At 37.5% G+C, this 25360-nt stretch overlaps 1 protein-coding gene across 1 annotated transcript in view; it reads right to left on the bottom strand.

Annotated features, from left to right (window-relative positions):
- AFM (afamin) overlaps nucleotides 1-25360 on the bottom strand; it is a 79230-nt gene that overhangs the window by 46603 nt on the left and 7267 nt on the right. The window contains exons 7-13 of the mRNA XM_070371897.1: nucleotides 24945-25074; nucleotides 22880-23094; nucleotides 19224-19356; nucleotides 17111-17208; nucleotides 15939-16071; nucleotides 14704-14927; nucleotides 13523-13655 (exon numbers count right to left, since the gene is read on the bottom strand). Coding sequence (XP_070227998.1) covers nucleotides 13523-13655; nucleotides 14704-14927; nucleotides 15939-16071; nucleotides 17111-17208; nucleotides 19224-19356; nucleotides 22880-23094; nucleotides 24945-25074 — 1066 coding nt within the window. The remainder of the gene's footprint in view (nucleotides 1-13522; nucleotides 13656-14703; nucleotides 14928-15938; nucleotides 16072-17110; nucleotides 17209-19223; nucleotides 19357-22879; nucleotides 23095-24944; nucleotides 25075-25360) is intronic.

The following is a 25360-nucleotide window of genomic DNA, read 5'->3' as shown; positions in this document are numbered from 1 at the left end:
CTCTTATTTCTCCTGCATTGGAGGGTGGGTTCTTTACCTCTACCACAACCTGGAAACCCCAGACCACCAGGGAAGTCCCTCTCAAATTCATTCTTTACACTCACTATGGAGCCTGGGCACCAGGCCTGCCTTTCACTTATCATCATATCTCCTCACACTATTCCACAAAGCTTGCTCAAATTACTTACTCCCCACCCCTCCTCTCACACACAAATACCCAATGAAGGTTGACATTGCAGACAAAAACTGGCTTAAGGCTCAAACAAATCCATTTTCTCTTATAATCACAGGAAAGTTTCTTTTCAAGCCTCCCTTGCAGTTAAGTGGGAACATGTAACTGAGTTCTAATCAATGAAATATGAATAAACATGCCATATACCACTTCTAGGCTTGGCTGTTAATTACTTTGCACAGTTCTTTGTTCTCTTTCTTTTTCAAAGTAAACTTTGGAACACATGCTCCAGGTGGTATAGTTCCAAATAGAAGCAACTTTCATTTCTGAGTTACTTCATAGAGGAAAGTTGTCAGGAGCTGAGCTGAGTTGAGCTGGAGAAGGCTGAGAGGCCAAGTGCCAGAGCAGCCAATTAAGACAAAAGCCAAAATGAAAGTAAAGTCAGGCTTTATTTATTTTCAGGGATAGTATATTCAAAGGGGGCTTCCCAGGTGGCTCAGTGAGAAAGAATCTGCCTACAATGTAGGGGATGTGGGTTTGATCGCTGGGTCAGGAAGATCCCCTAGAGAGGGGAATGGCTACCCACTCCAGTATTCTTCTCTGAGAAATCCCATGGACAGAGGAGCCTGGTGAGGTTCAGCCCATGGAGTCACAAAAGAGTCATTCACAGCTTAGCGACTAAACAACAACTTAAGCGAAAGGAGAGAAAATGGTATTCTCCCCACAACCTTCACCCCAGACTCAACCTGCTTACTCTTGAAAGTTTAATCAACAGATTTGTTTCATTTCAGCAAGGTTTCTTAAGCCTAACTTGTAGGGGGGAAAAAAAAGCAGAATTTATATTATTAAGATATAATTGCCACTCAAGAAAAGGCAAAATTCTTGGCCAATAGGAAATCTCAATAAAGTCATTCGGTATCTTTGCTTTCTATTGGGTACTAAGCTAAACTAAGAAAGATCTTCACAACCCAGATAATCACAAAGGTGTGATCACTGACCTAGAGCCAGATATCCTGGAATGAGAAGTCAAGTGGGCCTTAGAAAGCATCACAATGAACAAAGCTAGTGGAGGTGATGGAATTCCAATTGAGCTATTTCAAATCCTGAAAGATGACACTGTGAAAGTGCTGTACTCAATATGCTAGCAAATTTGGAAAACTCAGCAGTGGCCACAGGACTGGAAAAGGTCAGTTTTCATTCCAATCCCAAAGAAAGACAATGCCAAAGAATGCTCAGACTACTGCACAATTACACTCATTTCACACTCTTGTTAAAGTAATGCTCAAAATTCTCCAAGCCAGGCTTCAGCAATACGTGAACTGTGAACTTCCAGATGTTCAAGCTGGTTTTAGAAAAGGCAGAGGAACCAGAGATCAAACTGCCAACATCCGCTGGATCATTGAAAAAGCAAGCGTCCCAGAAACTCTCTTGCTGTATTGACTACTTCTGCTGTATTGACTATGCCAAAGCCTTTGACTGTGTGGATCACAATAAACAGTGGAAAATTCTTCAAGAGATGGGAATACCAGACCACCTGACCTGACTCTTGAGAAACTTATATGCTGGTCAGGAAGCAACAGTTAAAACTGGACGTGGAACAACAGACTGGTTCCAAATAGGAAAAGGAGTACATCAAGGCTGTATATTGTCACCCTGCTCATTTAACTTATATGCAGAGTACATCATGAGAAACGCTGGGCTGGAAGAAGCACAAGCTGGAATCAAGATTGCCGGGAAAAACATCAATAACCTCAGACATGCAGATGACACCACCCTTATGGCAGAAAGTGAAGAGGAACTAAAAAGCCTCTTGATGAAAGTGAAAGAGGAGAGTGAAAAAGTTGGCTTAAAGCTCAACATTCAGAAAACTAAGATCATGGCACATGGTCCCATCACTTCATGGGAAATAGATGGGGAAACAGTGGAAACAATGTCAGACTTTATTTTGGGGGGCTCCAAAATCACTGCAGATGGTGACTGCAGCCATGAAATAAAAAAACGCTTACTCCTTGGAAGGAAAGTTACGACCAACCTAGATAGCATACTCAAAAGCAGAGACATTACTTTGCCAACAAAGGTCCGTCTAGTCAAGGCTATGGTTTTTCCAGTGGTCATAGGGATGTGAGAGTTGGACTGTGAAGAAAGCTGAGCACCAAAGAATTGATACTTTTGAACTGTGGTATTGGAGAAGACTCTTGAGAGTCCCTTGGACTGCAAGGAGATCCAACCAATCCATTCTAAAGATCCGTCCTGGGTGTTCATTGGAAAGAGTGATGCTAAAGCTGAAACTCCAGTACTTTGGCCACCTCATGCGAAGCGTTGACTCATTGGTAAAGACTCTGATGCTGGGAGGGATTGGGGGCAGGAGGAGAAGGGGATGACAGAAGATGAGATGACTGGATGGCATCATAGATTCAATGGACATGGGTTTGGGTGAACTCTGGGAGTTGGTGATGGACAGGGAGGCCTGGCGTGCTGCGATTCATGGGGTCGCAAAGAGTCGGACACAACTGAGCAACTGATTTGAACTGAACTTAGTTCCTTTCAAGAATTTTCAGTACCAACCAATCTAATTTCAAATCTCCAAAGGCAAAGTTGAACTTTGTATGAGGAAAAATTTTTCTAATAATCAGAGCCGTTTAAAAATATAATATAAGGTCCTATTGTAAAGTAACACAGAGTTACACTTGATTGGTAGTTGGGTACTAAAGTAAGATATATAATAAAATTTTACCATGATCAAAACTGTTTTTGAAAACTCCTTAGATAATCCAAATGTACAAGAAAGTATACATGTATAATATACTATCTTTTGATAAGGCCAAAATAGCTGACTTTTCCTCCAGCTTTGATATAAGTTACTGTTTCTTTGATTGAGAATTAAACAAAATTGTTGGCTTATAATATGAACCAAGTAATCAGAAAATTATTTTCCCCTGAATATGTATAGCTGTATGCACTTAAGTTAAATTAGCATATAAAATAACTCCTCAATACTGACTTTGGAGAAGGAAATGGCAACCCACTCCAATACTCTTGCCTGGAAAATCCCATGGACAGAGGAGTCTAGAGGACTACAGTCCATGGTGTTGCAAAGAGTCAGACACGACTTATTGGCTAAACAACAACAGTAACTATTTAATTCTAAATATTCAAGAAGAGGTTAGATTCACTGCCTGAGTGTTAGTTAGGTTTTATAATCTATGAATGTTCAACCCAAACCTGATTTTATAGCTCTCACCTCGAATGGCTAGTGAATAGGTAGCCAAGCTCATATTTAGTTTCTCATTTGGTTGCAAGTTAGAACTTGTCCAACCCGCTGTCCCTTAGTCCTTTCACCCTAAGTTACTGGGCCATTTAAGTTCTTCTTGAAGGCTCAGTAACTCCTGGGGGATTTCTGCCTCTGGATGGTGGAATTAAAGGTGTTTACATTGTTCAGCATCAAGTCACCAGGTCTGTTCATTCATTTCTGGTGTAGAGTTTAATGTCTAAAATCTGAAATTGTGAATAATAGGATCAGCACCATGCTTCCTGCACTGTATCCAGCACTCAGATCCTTCCTTTATTCCTGGTGTCTGTCTGTCTTGACCAAATGACCAGAACTGCATTCCTTGAGAACGGAAGCTTTGTACTTCTCCTGTCATTTTTGTCTCTCTCGGTATTGGTTTCCTGCCTCTGAACCCCAGATACTTTCTTGTAAGTCTCTAAAGATAGACATCTATGCTAACTAAGACACCAAAATATGAGCACACCTACCCATGGGCTATAACGCTATCCTCTGTAGGCAAGAATTATAGAATCAGAGTTCTTGAAAACTGATCTCTGTCCAATCTACCCTTATTGTTTATTCCTAGGTTCCCAATGACAGAGTCTATGCCTGTCAGATATCCCTCCTGTTATACCTCGGTGAAACTCCCAAGTACTGGCCCCTTGCCTAAGCTGTTACCTGCGCTCTATTCCCAATACTCTGCCTATTATGCTTTGCCTACTAGATCGTCGTTTTCAACATCATTTGCTACTGGTCTGAGCAATCTAACCCTTAAGGAGGTGGGTCCTTTTCAGATCCTAGTCATTTTTAGTGTTTCATGACAGACATTTTCATGCCCTCCAGGGTTCGCTAAGGCCATTGTCATTCTGAAGGAAAAAAATAAATTGTAGCTCAAATTTTTACTTTATTTTTATATAATAAAGCATTGTGTACTCAGAGGCTTTATCTAAAAATCTCTCTTCAAAATTAGAAAATACTCTTTTTCAAAGACCTGGCAAGGAAAGGTGACTTACCTGTCTTTCACTGGCACTTGACTCTCTTTGCCCATCTCACAGATCTGCTCAGGATTTGAAATTTGGAATATTTCACTGTAACCTGCATCATCCTTTTTGTGTAATAGGAAACACTTATGTCTTGCTGTCTTATTTATATTGCAACAGTCAGAAAACACACGCTTGTCAGCCATTCTTTCATTATTGCAAATATGCTCTAGGAAGGTAGCCATCTGTAGAAGGAGATAATAACATGAGGGTAGGCACGTATGGTTCACATTCCTAACCATAGAAAAGTTCAGGAATTATAAAGAAAGGCAACTGAGTGTATAATCTTATACTCTGTATCCAGTAGTCCTTGGACACAGCTCTTTTGAGCAAAAGTCTTTTAAAAGGTTGTTAAGTCTCATGTGCTAGACATTGGCCAAATAGAATTTATCATTCTCTCCCTACTTATATAAGTGTTTCATTTTCATACAGCTGAGAGGTATTAAAATAAGCATAAGCCAAAATGGCCAGGGCCTAAAGAAATCAAGGAATTTTTAATAAGAATTATCCACCAAGAAATATGTGATGGCTTGCTTTCCTTGTTTCATGATGGCTTTTAGTTGGTTTCCATGGGGACTTATTTTAAAAATTGAGCTCTAAGGCAATGTGTATTCAGTGTCAAATATTCTAACAGAAATGTAATGATTCAGTTTTCAAATGCCTTTGGATGGCAGTAAATGTGTGGGATGCTATAAACCTCAAATGGCATTCCAGATTTAGGGGATAAAGTCAGAAAAAGGTCATCTCTTGAAGTAGAAATAAGAAGAAATCACTGTACAATAAGTGCAGAAGTATTTCTTGTAAAGTGTGTTTCTAATAAGGCTAATGATTTTTCTATGACTGCGTGCGTGCCCTGCTAAGTCACTTCAGTCGTGTCCGACTCTGCAAACCCTTGGACTGTAGCCCTCCAGGCTCCTCTGTTCATGGGCTTCTCCAGCAAGAATACTGGAGTGGGTTGCCATGCCCTCCTCCAAGGAATCTTCCCGACCCAGGGATTGAACTCATGTCTGGTGCACTGGCAGGCGGCTCTTTCACTACTAGCACTGCCTGAGAAGCCCTTTCCTATGACTACTTAGATTCTAATAAAAAATAGACAGGTTTTAGCCCAAGAAGACAGAGTGGAAAAAAACCTACAAATAAAGAAGAAAACTATTTGTATTTAAATTGTTGATATGAGAATAATTGATCAAAAATATGTAGATTATAAGACTTTTTTGATATGTTTATCAACAATTTTTCTGGGACTTCTCTGGTAGTCCGGTGGTTAAAACTTCACCTTCCAATGCATGGGGTGCAGGTTCAATTCCTGGCCAGGGAGTTAAGATCCCATATGCCTCACAGCCAAAAAACCAGAACATAAACAACAAAAGCAATATTGCAACAAATTCAATAAAGAGTTTAACAAAAAAGAATTTTTATAATCACAAAATACACACTTTATAAAAGACAATAGTAATTTTCAAGATTTTCTATTAAGCGGGAAAAAAACCTATAATAATATTCACTTTCTTCTTCTTTTTTATATTCTCTTAGACACTTTTCTAAATCAGTATTTTAATTTCCCAGGAATCTTCATATGAGATGTCAGACAATAGTACTCTAGTGACAGAGAAAGAGCAATAAACTTAGATGAATAAGCTGACATTCTAGGGTATAATTCATTCTCTCAAGCCTTTGGTTCTCAGAATGTGATCTCCTAGATATGAGCTTAATAAACTGTAGATTCATAAACCTGCAAAGATTATATCTTGAGTGTGACTCACGTACATATTTTGCTTTAAAATCGCTTGCTTGATTATTCAATCAACCCATCCCATAGCAACATCTTTTGTTTGCAATTTAGTTTCATTTTTTCTTTTTTTAATAGAGAGAAAAAGGCAGAACATGATTCACCTACCAACTGGTGACAGGATTCTGAAGGTAATTCATGTGACTTGAGGTTCTTGCACTTTTCTGCAAGATCCAGCAACTCTTGAACTGTGATTTGTACTTCTTCATAAGTCAGTTTCTGAAGAAACTGTGCAACCATAATGTTAGTACTGAAACAGAACACTTGTGTGAATGTTGAAGCCAATCAAACCCCTTTCCTCCATCAGTCTTGTAATATCACTGCCCTACGCCCCTACAAAATAACATGAGTGTAAATTTCAATTAAAATTTTTGATAATAAAACTTACACAGCTCTTAAGTTCTTCTCTAGATAATTCTGGCTATTTGTTTGGTGCATGGCTGGGGGAAAAAAATGAGATTTTTATTTGCAAAAGAGGAAATTTTCCAAGTTGAAATCCCCTTTTTACAATTCAAATCTACATTTATTCACTCATAAATTTCCAGATCTGTTTTTGTTTACATCATAAATCAGGATAAATTTTATAAAAATATATATTTTCTTATATTTGGGCTTCCCAGGTGTCTCTGGTGGTGAAGAATCTGCCTGCAATTCAGGAGATGTAAGAGACATAGTTCAATCCCTGAGTCAGGAAGATCCCCTGGAGGAGGGCATGGCAACCCACTCTGGTATTCTTGCCTGGAGAATCCCATGAGCAAAGGATTCTGGGGGCTTCAGTTCATGGGGCCACGAAGAGTTGGACATGACTGAGCAACTGAGAACATTTCTTGTATTTAAGCTGTATTCTGTGAATGATTTACTTCTAGTCCAAAACATCATGTAGTTGAAATCTGTCAAATATATATTCTCATCTGTCATTGGCCAACAAATGTTACACATATCTGTATTGACACTTCTGAGTTAACTAAACTCGACTTTTTAATTAAATAACGCTTACTAGAAGTTACTAGCACACTCACATAACACTAAGAAAATCAAATGCTGGCAGTAGGAACAACAATATAAACATTAGTACTTTGCTAGTCTTAATGTGGCAAAGACAATATCTCATACATCTAGGATTCATTCAACATCTTCATCATTCTCACTCACCATGTACATATACACATGCTCTCTATTGAAAACATGTCTTCCTTCTTATACCAATAGCTTCTAAAGAGTTTGCTATTGTTCAGTCACTAACTCTAAAGAGTTTAGTCACTATCTATGTAATAAAGAAACCATATCATTAGCAATATTAACAAGGAAAGGCTTTGGAGACAGTTATTCTGAGTTCAGCCTCTAGCTCTGATACTGAATATGGCCTTAAGAAACTAACTTAAGCACTCAGAGTTTTTGTATCTTTATCAATCAAGTGTTAATCACCTTTACTACACTAGATAATGGTTAGGATTAAATGAAAGCCTATGTGTGAAGCAATGAGCACAGTGCCTGCGACATAGTAGGTACTGAATAATGTAGCTCATGATATTAGTCTATAAACACTATTGCTCAATCTAAAATAATTTATCCAATTTTAAATGCAAGTTAAAAATATATCATTCTCTCATCTAGACTGGAAGTAAGATGTGTGTGTTTCCCCATGTGTGTTTCCTGCTTGTGTTTCCCCAATATATTAATTCTCTTTTTCTATCTTTGAAGTTTTGTCGTGACGTTTCACCTCCTGGCACAAGGATCTGTAGGTTATTAACAGAATTCCCTACCTGCATCTAGTAAACTTCTCTGAAGAGTCTGACATTTAATGTAGCTGAAGAAAATAAGAAGAGATATGGATCTAACAGTCTTCATTATTTCAGATAAACTTAATAGAAGGTGTTCTATCATTTGAGAGAATTGAATAATCCTTTTATATTCTTTCCAAGTAATTACTATTAATAATTAAACTTCTTCTGGTGAATATTTTCCCCAGGCCACTATAACCCTGAAAAAAATTATAGAAATTCATGATAATGAAGAAATATTTCTGATAGATAGCATTCATTAATGAATACTGGATTTTAAAATGAGTCATGTCAATCTAGTTGTTTTTTCAAGATTACATCACATAGGACTTGAAATAAAGTAATCAATAGACGTTTTTGGTAAATACCTCATTTCCTAGAAATGCCTGTTGACATGTACAAAGGTCTAAAATGGCAGGAGATCAGGTAAACACATACAATGCCAGATTCAAATAAATTATGACTATCCTAATTCCAGTGCTGGACACATTTTTAGGTCCCTAGTGAGAGTGGGGAGCACAGATTTGGGAAACAAACCCATGGGAATGCAACCTAATGTACTGAGTGTTCGCTGCAAGTCTAGCACTTTATATGACTGTATTTAGGTAGCAGTATGCTTATTTCTTGAATAATAAGTGAAGACTCAGGGTCGTATAATTTGCTCATGGACTCACAGGTAGAAATTCAGGTCTTTCTGATGTCAGAGCTCACACCATCCAAGAGCCAGTAGTAAAAGTTGAGATACCAGCATCTCTTGGCTGTTTTCTGCTTTGCCTATAATCCAGTTCTTTAGGGTAGGACACTAGTGACTATGGATTAACTTAAAAGTTCAAGCTAAACTTAAAGCCCCAAAGTTGTGGAAATGGGAGACCACTGGTTACTACTTTAACCATTCCTGTCTTCAGTTTCCTCATTTATAAATGGAGGGTTTGGATCAGATAATCTTCAAGGCTGGAAGTCCATTGCTTGATTTTGCTACCCACATAATCTCATTTCTGGTTTCCTAGGCAAAAAAAAAAATATATAAGTGAGAGAGATACATTTGCCTGAAAAACATTATTATTTAGATTTGTCATTATTTAGATTTGGGACATGTTGGCTTATGGTAGAGAATATAGATGACCTGTGTGGTAGAAAACCACACAAGGGAAGACTGTCTTGCCAGGTTTCCATAGGCTTTCCAGGGTTCTCTAAACAGTCCTGATGCTCAGCATCTCTTTCTGTCTTGCACCCTTAGAGTGGCTCCCTTGAGACCATACTCTAAGCTTCCTGGGGCTACCAGAAATGGACCTATTACTCTAGCGATGACAAATGCTTTGGATGACTGCTTTCAGACTGTCACCCGTTGTAGATATTACTCTTTCTCTATGACTAAGCCTTAGAATCATTCACAGCACCACGCCACAGGACAGCCACCATTAACTGATTGGAGCTGGCACTTAAAAAAAAACGGTTCTGTGTATGCTAAACTAGTTTCTCTTTTTTAAAAAAAATTATTTTTGGACAAAATTAACTTCTCATGAGCATCCTTCTCTCACAGTAAGAGATTCTTTAAAACATAGAAGGAGTTAAATTCTTTATTAGTGACTGATAGTGGAATTTTAGATCAGAGGAAAGACAGGTTGTGGGGATTATTTAAGCAAAGGCTAAGGAATGGGTTTTGTGATAGAATTCAAAAGATGGCACAGAATTTGTTCTCTAAGAGAGGAAGATCTCCACCCTGACCTTTAAGATAAAAAAAAAAAAATAGAAGGTGTGCAAGTGTAAGACACAATGATGATTTTTAATAAATAGTTTTACCACAAACCTAATTCTTATCCAAGTCCTAGAAATAGAGTTTGAAGGAACCTTAGAAAAACCAAGGCTGGATCCCTAGATCCTACCGAAAGCCTGGGAAGTGACTGCTCATGCATGTGCAGTCCTGGCCCTCATTATAGCACCATGAGGCTGATGACATTTACAAACATCTCTAGTACTAGAAGTTTTCCTGCATCAACTGAGTCCAGTTATGTTCCAGTCATTGGTATGAGCTCTGTCTGAGCCATACAGAGTCAGTATGACTGGCTTTTGTTCCAAATCCTCTCCTTCCAGGCAAAACAAGACTTTTGAAAAACCCAGTTCTCTCCCTCTTTTATTTCCATCACACTGATTACCTATCTTTTATCACTGTGTTCTTTGGCACATCAGTAGAGGGAGTTGTATGGCAGTTTCCTCTATGATTATGGAGTCTTGTAACGGCAGAGGTCCCTGGGTCTTTGCTTTCATGTCTGTGGCTCTTAGCACAGCACTGGACACATAGGAGAATCCACTATCAGATGCAAAATTGAATTAGGAAACTTCACTCTGTTTCACTTCTGTTTGCTAAACTTATTATTCATTATTTCAATAAAATTGTCTTCCTTGTCATCCCTGACAATAAACAAGAGTGTTTGGGAAAATGGTAGAAAGAAAAATCAGCTTCATGAATTAAACACCTACTTTCTGCTGGCCATTGTATTTGGATACTTTATATAGTAATTTATTACATCTTTCTAAAGCCTTTGTGATGGAGTGATTATTCTTCCACCCTACACCAAGAAACAGAGGTCTTAGATTGTAGGCAACCTGTGTCTGAGGCCATAGAGCAAGGTAATAGTAGTAGGAATATAACTCCCTTCTACTCCGCTCCCACCTGCAATTTCAGCTTGGATGGAATGCCGTTGCCACATGCTCCCACAGCAAGGCCCTTTTTCCATCCTGCACCTATGACATCATATGCGATTGCTTACTGTCTTCTCCCCTACCCAGTAGACATAAGAATGATGCTTAATTGTCTTATTATATTTGGTTATATTGGATTATGTTGTACAATGTCTAACACACAGTAGGATCTAATAATAAATATTTGTTGAACAAATGAGTAAGAATCCCAAATACTGTGCTCTGTGTTAAAACAAAAGAACTCAATATTTTCATGTATTATATCTTAGACGGTCATCATCCTTTATTTCAGACACTGAAACACTAAAGAGCCTTAAAAGTTTAGAGATCAGCCAGGATCATCAAGCCACGGGCCCACAACCAACCTTCACTTCCTGGCTTCCCAGTTCCTACCATTCTCTCTCTTTAGCTGTCACTGTCAATCACTTACAGTTTCAAAATAACAGCAATTTTGATGTGGAATGGAGGGAGAAAAGAGCCACTGTTGCTGATGCCTTGGCCCATTCCCCCTCTCTCTGAAGAACAGAGTTTATAGGGCACCCACGACACAGCCTTCCCTAGGAGGTAATGTACACATTGACTGAGAATATTGTTCTGGAATTAGAGGGTTCAAATTTAAGCTTTTGGTTCTGCCAATGACTAATTATGTGACATTTGAACAAATTCATTTTTTTCTCCAAGCCTCAATTTCCCTGTCTGTAAAACAGGAATAAAAAAACATTTACTTCATAGAGTTGTTAGGATTAAATGAGATAATACATTAGAAGTACCCACACAATGTTTTTACATTGAAAACATTCAATCCCAGCTAGTAATAGTAGGAGGAGGAGGAGGTGGAGGCATACTACAAGCCCACAACACCCCATTTTCTTCCCAGTAGCAGCAAGAACAGAATCTGTGAGTATTCTGCCCACAGAATTGCTATTTCAGAGTCCTGTCTCCCATAAAGTCATAGATTTATTCATTTTGCTGTACAGTAGAAATTAACACAACATTGTAAAGCAACTATACTCCAATAAAAATTAATTTAAAAAGAAAAAATTTTAAAAATATTTTTATAAAAAAAGAAGTACATTTAGCCAGTGAACCAATGATGCTGATGGAATGAATGACTCGGTTGTTTCATTTTGTTAACAAGTTGACACATGACATTAGTCTTTGAGAAATAACTTTATAATGTTGTTGTTTATTGCTTGCTGCAATAACATTATCTCAGACAATAGGTACAGAAGAATCTGTTTACTGTGTTCTTTTCAGAAAACGAAATTCACCACAGGACAGCTAGGAAATAGGTAAGTTGATCTTCCTCTCTGTTCTCAGAAACCTGGAAAGAAAAAACAGTATCTTGTGCAGCAAAGGAATATGAAATGATAGAAAGCCATATATGTGCCTAGATATCCCATAAAAAAACTCTTAGTGGTAACTATGTTTTTCCTTTTGCAGATCCAAACCTGCCCTCTGGCCAGGTGGCGGGGAGGCAGGGGGCGGTGTTGAGGTCTCTGTTTCCTGACATTGAACATCATGCTATATCTATTCAACCTTTTGTTCCTGAAGTCTGTGAGTAAGTCTTTCAGAAACTGCAGGGGAAAAGGGGTCCTTTATATACCTTTTTGAAATTACAAACATATCACTTTTCTTTTATGTAAATCCTGCACTAAGGCTCTTAGAACAAGTTACTGAGGCCTGTCTGCCCATCCCAGCCCCCTCCTCCCCCTGTGAACTTTCATATTAATAGATTCTTTGCCTTTCTTTTCTGGTCCAGACATCTGAGTGCAGTGGCAGGAAGGCAGAAGAGTGGATGTCTTTATATTCAGAAAACTGTTGGGGCAGTAAGGCAGTGCTAACACAAACACAGTAGGGCCATCCCAGCCATCAAGAGTGACTGACACCCAGAGACACATTACAGCACCAGTACTGGGGTTTGTTAGTGCAAGCCCAGGGGGATAAACCAGAAATGTTAGTGCAAGGCCTAGGAGATGAACTAGAAATCAACAGTGAAGCATGAGAGGGGAAAAGCAAAAATAACCAAAGAAGTTAACGATACATTTAGCCTTTGATTGAGATAGAAGGCATTACCTTAGGTGGGTTTTACTTGATGTTTTTCAAGCAGCCTGACTTTTGGCTGCCAATTTTGGACTCTGAGAGAGAAAAAATAGAAATAAAAACATACAGAAAATTTTTGAGAAACCTCCATACTGTTTTCCCACAGTGGCTGCACCAATTTACATTCCCACCAACAGTGTACAAGGGTTTCCAAATACTAAAAATAGAACTGCCTTATGACCCAGACATATAAATCAAAAAACCCCCACTAATTTGAAAAGATACATGCAGCCCAGGGACTTCCCTGGTGGCCTAGTGACTAAAACTCTGCAATTCCAATTCAGGGGGGCTGGGTTCAATCCCTGGTCAGGGAAGTAGGCCCCACATGCCACAGCTAAGACCCAGTGCAACCAAATAAGTAAATAAATAAAATTTTTAATGAAAAGATTCATGTAGACCAATGTTCCTAGTAGCATTATTTATAATTGTCAAAATATGGAAGCAACCTTAAATGTCCATCAACAGATGAGTGGATAAAGAAGACGTGGTGTGTATGCACAATGGAATATTACTCAGACATAAAAAGGGATGAAACTTTGCCATTTGCAACAACATGGATGGACTTGGAGGGAGACGTTGCAAGGAGGAAGCAGGGTCCTGTGGGGAGTTCCATTTTCTTTGTTGGACCAGGAATACTAGTTGAATTCCAGAGAAAAGAGCTGGAAATACCTCCTCCTTGAAGCAGGCCTCAGGCTCCTGGGCTTTGCAACACTTCTCCACCACATTCGTGAAATCCGCCAGCAACGACCACACTTCCTCCCCTGCAAGTTCAGGCTTCAGTTTCACTAAGTTGACAAGAAACCTGTGACCCAATGATGTCAAACAGAATCAATTAACAGTTTCTTTCTGGAACCCCTCTTCTCCAAAAGGCTTGTTATAGAATTGTATCTTTGAAATCTCCATTTAGGTGAATGTAAAAAGTTAAAATATTCTACTTTTGAAAGAGGTCCTGAAACCTTTCTGCTAAACACATGGGATGGATTCCATGATGACATTCTTTGGAGGCTTATGTAATTATGGACAAAATTGTATAAAATGTGGGAACATATAGTAAGTCTCACTCCAGTACTCTTGCCTGGAAAATCCCATGGGTGGAGGAGCCTGCTGGGCTGCAGTCCATGGGGTCGCAAAGAGTCAGACATGACTGAGCAACTTCATTTTCACTTTTCACTTTCATGCATTGGAGAAGGAAATGGCAACCCACTCCAGTGTTCTTGCCTGGAGAATCCCAGGGACAGGGGAGTCTGGTGGGCTGCTGTCTATGGGTTCACACAGAGTCAGACACGACTGAAGCGACTTAGCAGCAGCAGCAGCAGCAGCATAGTAAGTCTTCACTGTGCACAATATTGTAGAATATGTAACTTTTGATATTTCTAGAAAATTCACTTCAAAGCAGTCTCTCTTCCTCAGTAACTGAATTCTGTTTCCACTTCACTTGATACAGACACTGCCTACCTCCTCCCCAAAATCTGCTCCTTTGCATTTATAGCATTGCCTGAGAAAACAAAAGCAAAATCTTATCCCTTTTGGGCCTCTCATATCTTCAAACATTAAGAGAGATTCTTGGAGCAAGCATCTATGACATTCTCTCAAGAAAATCTGATTCATTATGAACCTCCTATGAGCCTTTTTATGGCCTCCCTCACTCACGTTTCCAAATCACAGTCTGGACACTCCAAATCTCTAGCAAAGGAAAAGACTGAGTTTTATAACTAGACAAACTGGACAGTTTGACAGAAGGAACAGGATTATAACATCAAGATCACACATCCATTACAATAAAACTTCTCATTAAAACGTGATGTGTCTTCAGCCTGAAGAAAATGATGAACAGAAGAGAAGGTTGGTACCTGTCTTTTTTCCTCTGGAGTTCCTCGTTATGAGCCTGACACAAGTCTGCGTGAAAGGTAAATAACCCTTGAGAGGTAGATGGAGGTACGTATGTTTTATCAGCTTCCAAGCTCTCAAAGCAGGACCTTCTGAAGGCAAAATTTGTTTTACAACAGTGGTCCACAGCAGGGTTGATATTTCGATTTTCATTTATTCCACATAACTCTCCAAGAACTAAATCCACCTGTACCAATGAAAGTTGCAATGGAGTTTTGAAATATGGTAGATGAATTGTTAGTTTGTTCTAATATCACTGTCAACTCAGAAAAGCTTCTGCAATCATAATATGACGCTATGCACAAAAGAAAAAAAAATAGAGCCTGAGGTACTAAATGGCATTATAACAAAAATTCAAACCATAGTAATTTAAATTCATGTAGATTAAGCTTAATGTATATACAAATTTGTGACTTCGAGCTGAGAGCTGCAAACAGCTAACCGAAAGCATCAGCAGGACACAGTGACCCTTAGATTTAGTCCCCTCCTGGGATCCCCCACATATGGGCCACCCCAGACCTAAAGAGATATGCCCAACCCAAACTGGACTGGAAGCAGCAATTCTCTTACTGACATGGTGGGACAAGGAGAATTTATAGTGTTGTTTAAAATTATGAAGTTTTCTCCGTCATCCTGAAACAATACTATGATTCCAAGTCATTTGCTCTAACAAATTACTTCTAGTATAAATAAGAAATGGGACTTGACTGTTGGTCCAGTAGTTAAGAGTCTGCTTGTCAATGCACAGGACACGGGTTTGATCCCTGGTCCTGGAACTAAGATCCCACATGCTGCAGGGCAACTAAGCCCATGCATACCAACTGAAGCCCATGCTTTACAACCCCTGCTCTGTAAAAACATAAGCCACCACAATGAGAAGCCCATACACCACAATTGGAGAGTGGCCCCCACTCACTGCAAGTAGAGAAAGCTCACATGCAGCAACAAAGCCTCAGTGCAGTCAAAAAAAAAGAAGTAAGAAAGATGATCTGGAGACCCCCAACCAACTATTCAAGACATTCTCTTTAGTTCTTCAGGATTTTGACACAGATAGCTAAAAATAAAACTTGATATTCCTTGCTTAACAATGTTAAAAATAATGGAGAGAGGAAGACAGACAATCACTTATAAATCAATGAATGCAGGTATCCTTTTTTTTTTCTTTTTAGGAACAGTCAGGTATGTGGGCCAGGCTCACCAAATTATCAACGCAGGCAAACTCTTCGCTCAGGGTACAGCAGGTGGTCAAAGCCATCACCATTTCCTTGCCAAGAAAGGTCAGTTCTTCAGTGGAGAGCTGGGGGACTAGCTTCGTGAGATTGATGAGGTAGCTGAAAGAGCATATGTCTGATCTGAACAAAAGCAGAAGCTCATCTTCCCTTGATAAACCACCTGAAACCCCAACCCTGCAAGGCTAGGGACAACCAATGGAAGGGCAATGTGAATCTTAGCTCTCTCATAAAATGGTAGAGATCAGTCTCTTTACCCGCCATTTTCCTGCATCCTGCCTCCTACAGATCTCTGCATATGGGCTTCCTTCTAATTTCATGACAATTCAGAAACTATCAGATTTGCCCATTGTGTGTCATCTGTGATGATAGGAGCACCTTGGCAGCAAGTATCTTGGCTAGCTAGTATGTAAAATCCTACTTGAAATCCTTTGCATTGTGAATAAACATTTCAAAGGGAAAATTTAATAAATACATGTTGGAAAAAGATAATCTGAGATGAAAGAAGCAAGAAACAAAGATCTTTCATGGGCTGAGTTCCCAGCTAACAACCCAAGTGCAGAAATAGTGAAAACATATTTTTTAAACTGTGTTTTGTTTTGAAGATGTTTGGTTTCAATGTATAATACATTAGCATGGTAATTAATTTTAAAAATTCAGAAAAAATTTCATATTATTCATGAATATTCACAAAGTACTTAAAAAACAAATATTAAAGTGTTAAGCAAATTCAAAATTATTTCTTTAAACTCCATAAGATGGGCTTAAATCTTGGGAAGAGCATCTTTTCCTTGAGAAAATATAACAGAAAACCTGAAGTTTGCTGCATTTCATTCCCCATGCCTGAAATGGGGCAAAATCCAGCAATTCTGTGTTGAGAGTAAAAAAGATAAGTCTAAACAAAAACTAAAGCATTAGATAATCAATTTGTCCAAAATCCTATATTTCTTCCATTTCTAGCCTGATTTCTGATAAAGTTTTAAAATGACAGCTCGATGTGAATTCTTAACTCTTGTGATATTATTCTTTCCCAGAATTTATGAATTCATCACAAAAGGGCTGAGCTAAATTTTTGACACTTTGTGGCCATCTTTATTTTATCCTGGTCACCAGGGTTAACCTGCTTGTTTGAACAACTTACTGGTATTTCAAGTCATCCTTCCCCAAATTCTGAAAATGTTCACATTCTCGTTGTACTATCTTGAGGCTTTTCTCTGTTGTCTCATTGAATCTACTTTCCTGAAAATAAGAACAACCATGCTTTTGAAAATTTTATCTAATCATAAATTTAATCATAAGATTGATGTTGACTTGTCTAATTTATTTTTTTATACTTACATAGTATTTTCAAACTATCATTATCATAAATTAGTCAACAAGTTGAGGGTAGTTTTCTATAAATGTATGTTAGAATTTGAATCTTTTTAATTATAGATAGATATATAGATATGGCATTTGCCAAAATGCAGAAATTTAAATTTTCATCATTACCTTGTATATTTTATAGAGCTTTAAAGTCTACAAAGTGGAATTCAAATCTGATTCTGACAATGATCATATAAATTTTCCCTTTAAAGTGGCCAGAGAAGTCATTTGGTCCTGTGAAGTCAAGGGACTTGCCTAGACTTACCCAATAGGCAAGTGTTGCTACAGAACACTTTTAATCACATATCTTTTAATCACATATATCTTTTTTATACCATCTTTTTAATCATTTAGAATTGGAATTTAAAACCTCCAGTAATTGTCTTCAAATATTTGACAAACTCTCACATAGCATAAAGTTGGACACCAGCTAAGTGGCCACCAAGGAGAAAACTACACACCAGTGGAAGGATGCTGAAGGATGAATTGTATCTTCATGAAATAAAAAGAATTTTCTAGCACTATGCTCCATTTAAGGATCAGGAACAGACCTCCTCATTAGGGACAGTGGCAAAGCTGGACGAAACTCAAGTATTCTTACTTCTTGCTCAATTTTGAATGGGTATAAACTGGCATTTTTGGCAAGTGGGGGTAATTTTTTAAGCAAAGCAAAGCAACACATATCAATTGAATGAGAAGCAAATCAAAAATGCCAAATAATTAATTTCTGTAATACATAAATATGCATATGAATGGATATTAAAAACACACTAATTTCAACAAGAAAATCAGTAAAAGATGTGAACAAACTGTTCACAGGAAATTATGACTACAGTAGCTAAAATCATATAGGAAAAGCTTAGCTCCATCATAAAATATATTCTTAAGTGTTTAATTGAATCACTATGCTATGTACCTGAAACTATCACATTTTTAATTAACTATATCCCAATATAAAATAAAAAGTTACAAAAGTCAACTAAATTCTTAAAACACAGTCACTATTTAGCAAAGTTAATTTTCATGTGCAGTGTTAGTGAAGGTGGAGGTGAAATGAAGATTTTCAACATATATGTGGGTAATAACTTTCCAGGTAGCAATTTAGTCATTTGTATCAATTATTTTTTATTTTAAAATCTATATATTTTGATGTAGTAATTTTCCTTCTGATAATCTATCTTGAGAAAATAGTCATAACTATTAATAGAGATGAATGAAATGAGATACTTAGGGTCACTTATAAAATTTTTAAAAAGCTAAATAAATGTCCAAAATGTCAAAGATATAGGAGGAGAGCATTTAGATATATTATTACAATGGAATACCATCATGTAAAATAAGGTGAATTTTTTGAAGTCTGTTTAATAATGTAAAATGTTTTTTATGACAATAAATAAAAATAAATCCAAAAATTTCTTTGGAAAATAATATCCCAATCTTATTTGTAAACATCCATATAAATATATTCATATATGCATAGAAAAGATGAAAAAATGTTAATTAAAGGTATTTATTGAGGACAAAATCAGAAAGTTTTTACTTTTTCCTTTATAACTTTTAGTAATTTCTTAATCATCTTTAATAATCATTTATTATTTTTATGATCATAAAAAATCCAAGATGGCTCAAGAAAACACAAGAGCACATAAATAAAAATATAAATATTTAATCAGAAGAGTTTTTTACCTCAACACACAGGATTCATAGTTCTAAACATTATGTGTAACCCAGATGATGTTGGTCTTCGCAGTGATCAGCTTACACTGAATTTTAGATAGACTCAGATTGATCAATCACATTTTCTACCCTCTGAACCATAATAAAATTTGATAGTTTTTAAGTGTTTGCTGTTTTGTTTAATTCTCTGAGCCTACTAGGATGGAACCTACCGCATGACGGTAACACTCAGGAGGGTTTTCCATGTTACAACACTCTTTCAGGAGATCCTTATACACTTTAGCAATTCTTAACAGTTCTGGTGTGGACAGTTCTGGATGTCTCCTTGAGTACTCATAAAGAAACCTGTGATGTGTAAAATATATTGTACATTAGAACTTCAAGAAAGAGAACTTCAAATCCTGCTATCTTTTACTCTGGGGAGACCTTTTATTACTGAGTCTGCCTTCAAATCCTCTTTCATCTTTCTCTGGCAGAGGAGTGGCTTAAGAGGACATTTTGACAAAAGAGACCATGTTACAAAGATTTTCTTCCATATTATGTTTTAAAATAGCAATGTTTTTTACTTGGAGGGATAGAATGGTTAGAGGTATTTATTATTCATTGTTAAAATAATTTTATCCATAAATCATCAGAAATAGTAGATCATGCTACCAATACTTTAGGAAATACATATCAAGTATAATTCTGTTGGAAAATGCATTCAACCTCCATCTTGAGATTTGGGGAATATGGCTTCTCCTCACTCCCGGTGCACCTGGGGAAAGATTGTGGAGCAGACTTTGCCCATTACTTCATCCTGTCACTTGTCAGTTATGGGAGTAATCACCCCTGCAGGTCCAAATCATTGGCAGTCGTTTCCATGGCCTCAGTGAGGCATTATAAGGGTACAGGTGGGTGTGATTAGAGGACAAAGGGGGAAAGGGAGAGGAAGAGGCTAACACTTATTAAGCCCTTAGTAGGTGCGAGGCATTGGATCAAGCTTTGGGCATAGGAGACAAAGATTGGCTTCCTAGCCTTTATAAAACACTGTCTCATTTAACTTCACTTAGCCCTCGAGATAAGTAGTGTTTCACAGCTGAGGAAACTGCCTCAGCCCAGTAAAGCACCTGGCTATTGGCTTCCCTGGTGGCTCAGACAGTAGAGTCCGCCTGCAATGCAGGTAGCCCTGGGTTCAATCCCTGGGTCAGGAAGATTCCCCTGGAGAAGGGAATGGCTACCCACTCCAGTATTCTTTCCTGAAGCCATAGACAGAGAAGCCTGGCAGGCCACAGTCCATAGGTCAGGAAGAGCCAGACACGACTGAGGAACTAACACTTTCACTTTGTAAAATTTGAACCTAGGTCCTAGAGGACACCTACTTCATTCTTTTTAAACCAAGCCAACTCTTTTCTCAAGAGAGCTGTTTTCTTTAACTACCCTGTGCTATTTACAATTTTCTTCATAGAAATATCATCTTTATTCTTTCAAATTAAGTAAAAATGATCTATGTTTTGTGAGAGTCATACGTCACAAAAGTTTTTCAAGTCCAAGGGAATTTTGTCATCTCTTTTTGTCTTGTAGCCTTTTTCTCTTGATTAATCTTGGCTTTTCTGACATCTCTCCTCTTCTCCATTTACCTTCTCAGTCCCAGTTGTGAGATACAGTCTCATATTCTAAAGCAGTGGTATTTAAAGAATCAAGGGCTCCCCTTAATATTTCATAAAAGGCATGAACTTTTCCTCAGAAATAAAATTGCACCTAAAATCTCACCACCAAAATATTGTAAACAAAAACCCCTGGAAGAAAACCCCTAGCGTGGCAGATCCACCGAGGTCTTGCATCAAATATTGGCATCCAGAAAAACTGCATCGTAAGCTGTTTCTGGTTCAGCATGTTCATCGCTGCTCTATCATTTCTCCCCATGTTTCCTACCCTATCGTAGTTGTCATGGTGATGATGATGGAGATGATGAGAAATGAGGATAAGGATGAAAACTGCTTCCATTTAGCAAGTCTATGTCAGGTACAAGTGACATGCACTGCATCAATGATTTAGTTTAATTTGACTGAGCATCCATGATTCATGAGATGCAATAGAGCTCAGTGGTTATAAGAACAGGAATCTGGAGCCACAGTGGTTGCATTTGAACCCTCACTCCACCAAATATTAGTTGTGTGACTTTGGAGCAAGTTACTTAACCTCTGTGCTTCAGTTTCCTTGCCTGCAAAATGATGATTGAGGAAAGTATTCTAACCACAGAGTTTGTTTTGAAAATTAAATTGATTGACAGATGCGAAGCACTGAAAATTTGGCTAAGTATTCAATAACCTGTATCTTCAATCCAGACATCCTTCCAGAATTCCAGGTTCATATATAAAATCCTCTTATGATATTTCCACTGCATTACCTCACAGGCACCTCAAAGTCAATGTGTGTGTGCTAAATTGCTTCAGTTGTGTTCAATTCTTTGCAACCCAATGGACTGTAGACCACCAGGCTCCTCTGTCCATAGGATTCCCCAAGCAAGAATACTGGAGTGGGTTGCCATGCCCTCCTCCAGGGGATCTACCCAACCCAGGGATTGAACTCTTATCTCGTACACCTCCTGCACTGGCAGGCAAGTTCTTTACCACTAGCGCCACCTGGGAAATCAATGTGGTCAAATATAAATAGTTTCTCTTTCCCACAAACCTTCCCCCATACTTCCCATCTCATTGAGTCTGAAAACTACTTACCAACCACCTAAGCCCCAAACTGGGATTCATTCCAGATGAAGTTTCTAAAAGACAAAAGTGATTTTGTCCTTCCTTATTCTTCAATGAAAACCCTTCGGTGGCATCTTGTTACTTAGCTTATCTGGATGATCTGACCCCATGTGCCTCTCCCTACCCTCTTCTCTCACTCCAGAAACCCTAGCACAACCACATACACACCATGCATTTCACACCTCTATCAGTGTTCTACCTCTTCTATCCAGATTATCAGCATTTCTTCAAGTACCTCCTCCCCGTCAAGACTTTTCAGAGTTCCCAAGGACTTCCTCTTCTATCCCCATATTGCCTATGGTCTAGTGCTTTCAGAAATTAAAGAGTGTTTCTTGCACTCATATATTTATGAGGCTGTCTCTTTCCACATCACACTTCTATTGATGAAAGCTTATTGGAGGCAAAACCCCTGTTTAACTTGGTAAAGCCCCTGGATTATATTGAGTTGCCCAAAAAGTTCATTTATTTTCCATAACATCTTACAGAAAAAAAATCCGAACAAACTTTTTGGTCAACCCAGAGTTATTATTGCCAAACTTTGAATGACTGAATATTCTTGTATGAATTTTATATACAATTCCTAAAATACAGACAGGTTAACTTGTCCCAGTGATTCTACCAGGATTCAAATCTAGTCCTTTTGCTTCCAAGTCAGCTAAACAGTGGTGGGAGTTGGGGGAGAAGGCAGGGGAGAGTGTGGCAGATAAGCCTGCAAATTCTTAGGTCAGACCTCCTGGATCATATCCTTAGTCTGCCATATTTTAACTGTGAATCTTAAACAAATTACTTAACTTCCCTGTACCTCAGTTTTCTCTTCTGAAAACTGGGAGAACTCATGCTTATTTTACATGACTGCTGTGAAAACTAAAATAGATAATCTGTACTTAGCCCACTGTCTGGCACATATCAAGTACTCAATAAATGTTAGCCATCACTGTCATATGCAGTTGCAATTTCTAAAATAATGTAAAAAGATTACAATCTAAAACCGTGATTTTCAAAAATTATGTGGTATACCCAATGATTTAAATGGTTCCTATATCTTCCACCCAAGTTAGCCAAAATAGATCAAGTCATAAGTTTCTGTTTGCCTTATAAATGTCAATATAGAGGTATGTTACTCAGCCATGAAGTTCGCTTGGTCAGCATCTCGTTTCTCACACACATTGTCACTTTCAATAAATTTTGCTTCTCTTAAAGATAAATCGTTTGGTCTATCATCTTTATTGGAGTAAATGATACACTCTCCACGCTCTGGTATTTTCTTTTCACAGCAGTCTTTGATTTTGCTGGAGATGGAATCTTGTTTTGAACAAATATGGCTCATAACCTTGCTCTGTATCAAATAAGAATGAGAAATGACTTTATTTCCATAAGTTCTTCAGGGCTAGATTCTCCTTCATAAATGGAATGCAAAACCAACCATATCTATAATATCAAGAACTGTTTCATCAACTAATTTGATGCTAATTAAATTTTGTATTGATTTAATACAGTGACCTTTCATTTTAATGCAAGCTTGATTTCGTAGGATTTTAGATGATATAATTATGAAAAATAGACTCATAAATTTATTACATATTAGCTGGAATTTTCTTAAAGGTGGTCTAACCCCTGCTTCTTCCTCCAGACTCTTCAGAATGAGTCTGCATATTTCTCCTACTCTCTGTTCCAGCTTCACATGAACTACAATGAGTTTCATCAAAGCACTGGACTATTCCAGACCCTCTGACTCTGCTCAAGCTGTTCCCCTACCTGGAATCTTCCTCTGGGGAACACTGAAGGTGAGGAATGAGATGGAGCTCTAGGCTGAGATGAGAACTGGAATGGAGGTCTGTACCATGTTTCCAGCAAACCACATAGAACCAGGGAGTCCATCTTTGCAGACAAATATACATCTCACCTAAGGCCATCATTATTCAGGGCAATACATCACTTATTGTCTGAAATTTCATTTCTGTTTTGAATGAAATATACCATTCAATTGCTCTTATTTCTACATAAAGCCATCAGAAAAAAGGATATTAAAAATATAATATGATCCCTTAGTCTCAGCTCCAAACTTCAAAGAAAACTCTTCAATTATATCCTAATTCAGTACATTATATTCACTATTATAAAACCAACATCCCTATAAGTGACCAAATAATACACAAATAAACAGTGAGTGAGACTGCTTTTCATTGCAATAAATTTAAGGACAAAATAATTCTTGGGGACATCTATTGTCCGTTGCTTGAAATAAAATGTATATATCTTCATACTCCAAAATTCAAGTTATCTAATGAACATGATGTTTTGTTTTGAATTTAAAACAGTAAGACTAATTTAAAAAATCACTAAAAAAAAACTAATTTCAACTAAGAAATCAGGATTATTTTTAATTGTGTTACCTTCGTATACATGAACAACTTCAGCTAGGTCACTATTATATTTACCAGTATATGTCCTTAGAGAATCACTTTAAAGACTACAATAAGAGTTATTTTAAATGAACATATTCACTTATTTGAAAAGATCGTTCCTAATATCCTGAAGAAACTCAGAGAAAGCAACTCTTAAAAACATAAAGATCACCAGTCATTTTCTGAGCTTTACTGTTAATTTCTAATATCTCTAAAAGAGTATTTGCAATATTAAAGAAAACTTTAGTCTGGCTGAATAAATGTTCACAAATTATAATTCCTGGGGATTATGTCATGTGCATTTAGTCACATAAAATAGAATCAACTAAGTAATCTAAAAGCAATCTCATTCATTAAGAACTCCAATGCTTTATTTGGTCTCATTTGTTAATACTTCTTTTTAAGTTTTATTTGGTTCATGTTATTTAACAATTTTTATTGAAGTATAGGTGTTTTACAATGTGTGTCAGTGTCAGTCATATATATATATATATATATATATATATAACTGAACATACATGTAAGAGATTACATACTATTTTTTTTCAGATTCTTTTCCATTTCCCTTAGAAGCTATTACAAGATATTAAATGTAGCCCCCTGTACCAAAGAGGAGGTCTTTGTTATTTATCTGTTTTATATATAGTAGTGCTATCTGTTATTCCCAATTTATAAACATTATGATTATATTGTGGTATGTAGCCACACATTAAGGCAACTTAAGAATAAAAAATATCCCCCCTGAAATCACCATTTTTGCTTGGTTTTATAGAATATTTACCCTGCCACGGATGCACTGCACAACGTCCCCTTCACAGCACCCATCATATTTGGAAGAAACATCTTCTAGAAGGGAGGTAAGTTGCTTAAATCCAATCTTGGGGAATTTTTGACTAAGTATAGCAATGTTTCTGGAAGCAGAATTGATAAACCACTAAAACAACTTGAACAGCAAATAGACAAAAGGAAGTTCTCTGCTAATACAGTGTAAGTAGCTGCAGTAAGCATTGGTATCCTTGTTTGTTCACCAATCGCTTTTCCAAATAACTGTTTATACATTACTTGGCCCACATGATCATTTTGAAAATCCTAGGTTGATATTTTGAGTTCTAGTTCTAGGACTAGGGGGAGAAAAAGGCCTGAAAGGTATGCCCTCTTCCACAATTGTTATAGCAAAACATATTTTTTAAGGACCAC

Source organism: Bos mutus, chromosome 6 (assembly GCF_027580195.1).
Source record: "Bos mutus isolate GX-2022 chromosome 6, NWIPB_WYAK_1.1, whole genome shotgun sequence".
NCBI lineage: Eukaryota > Metazoa > Chordata > Mammalia > Artiodactyla > Bovidae > Bos > Bos mutus.
The sequence above is the reverse complement of the archived record's forward strand: the minus strand, read 5'-3'. Positions and strand labels throughout refer to the sequence as shown.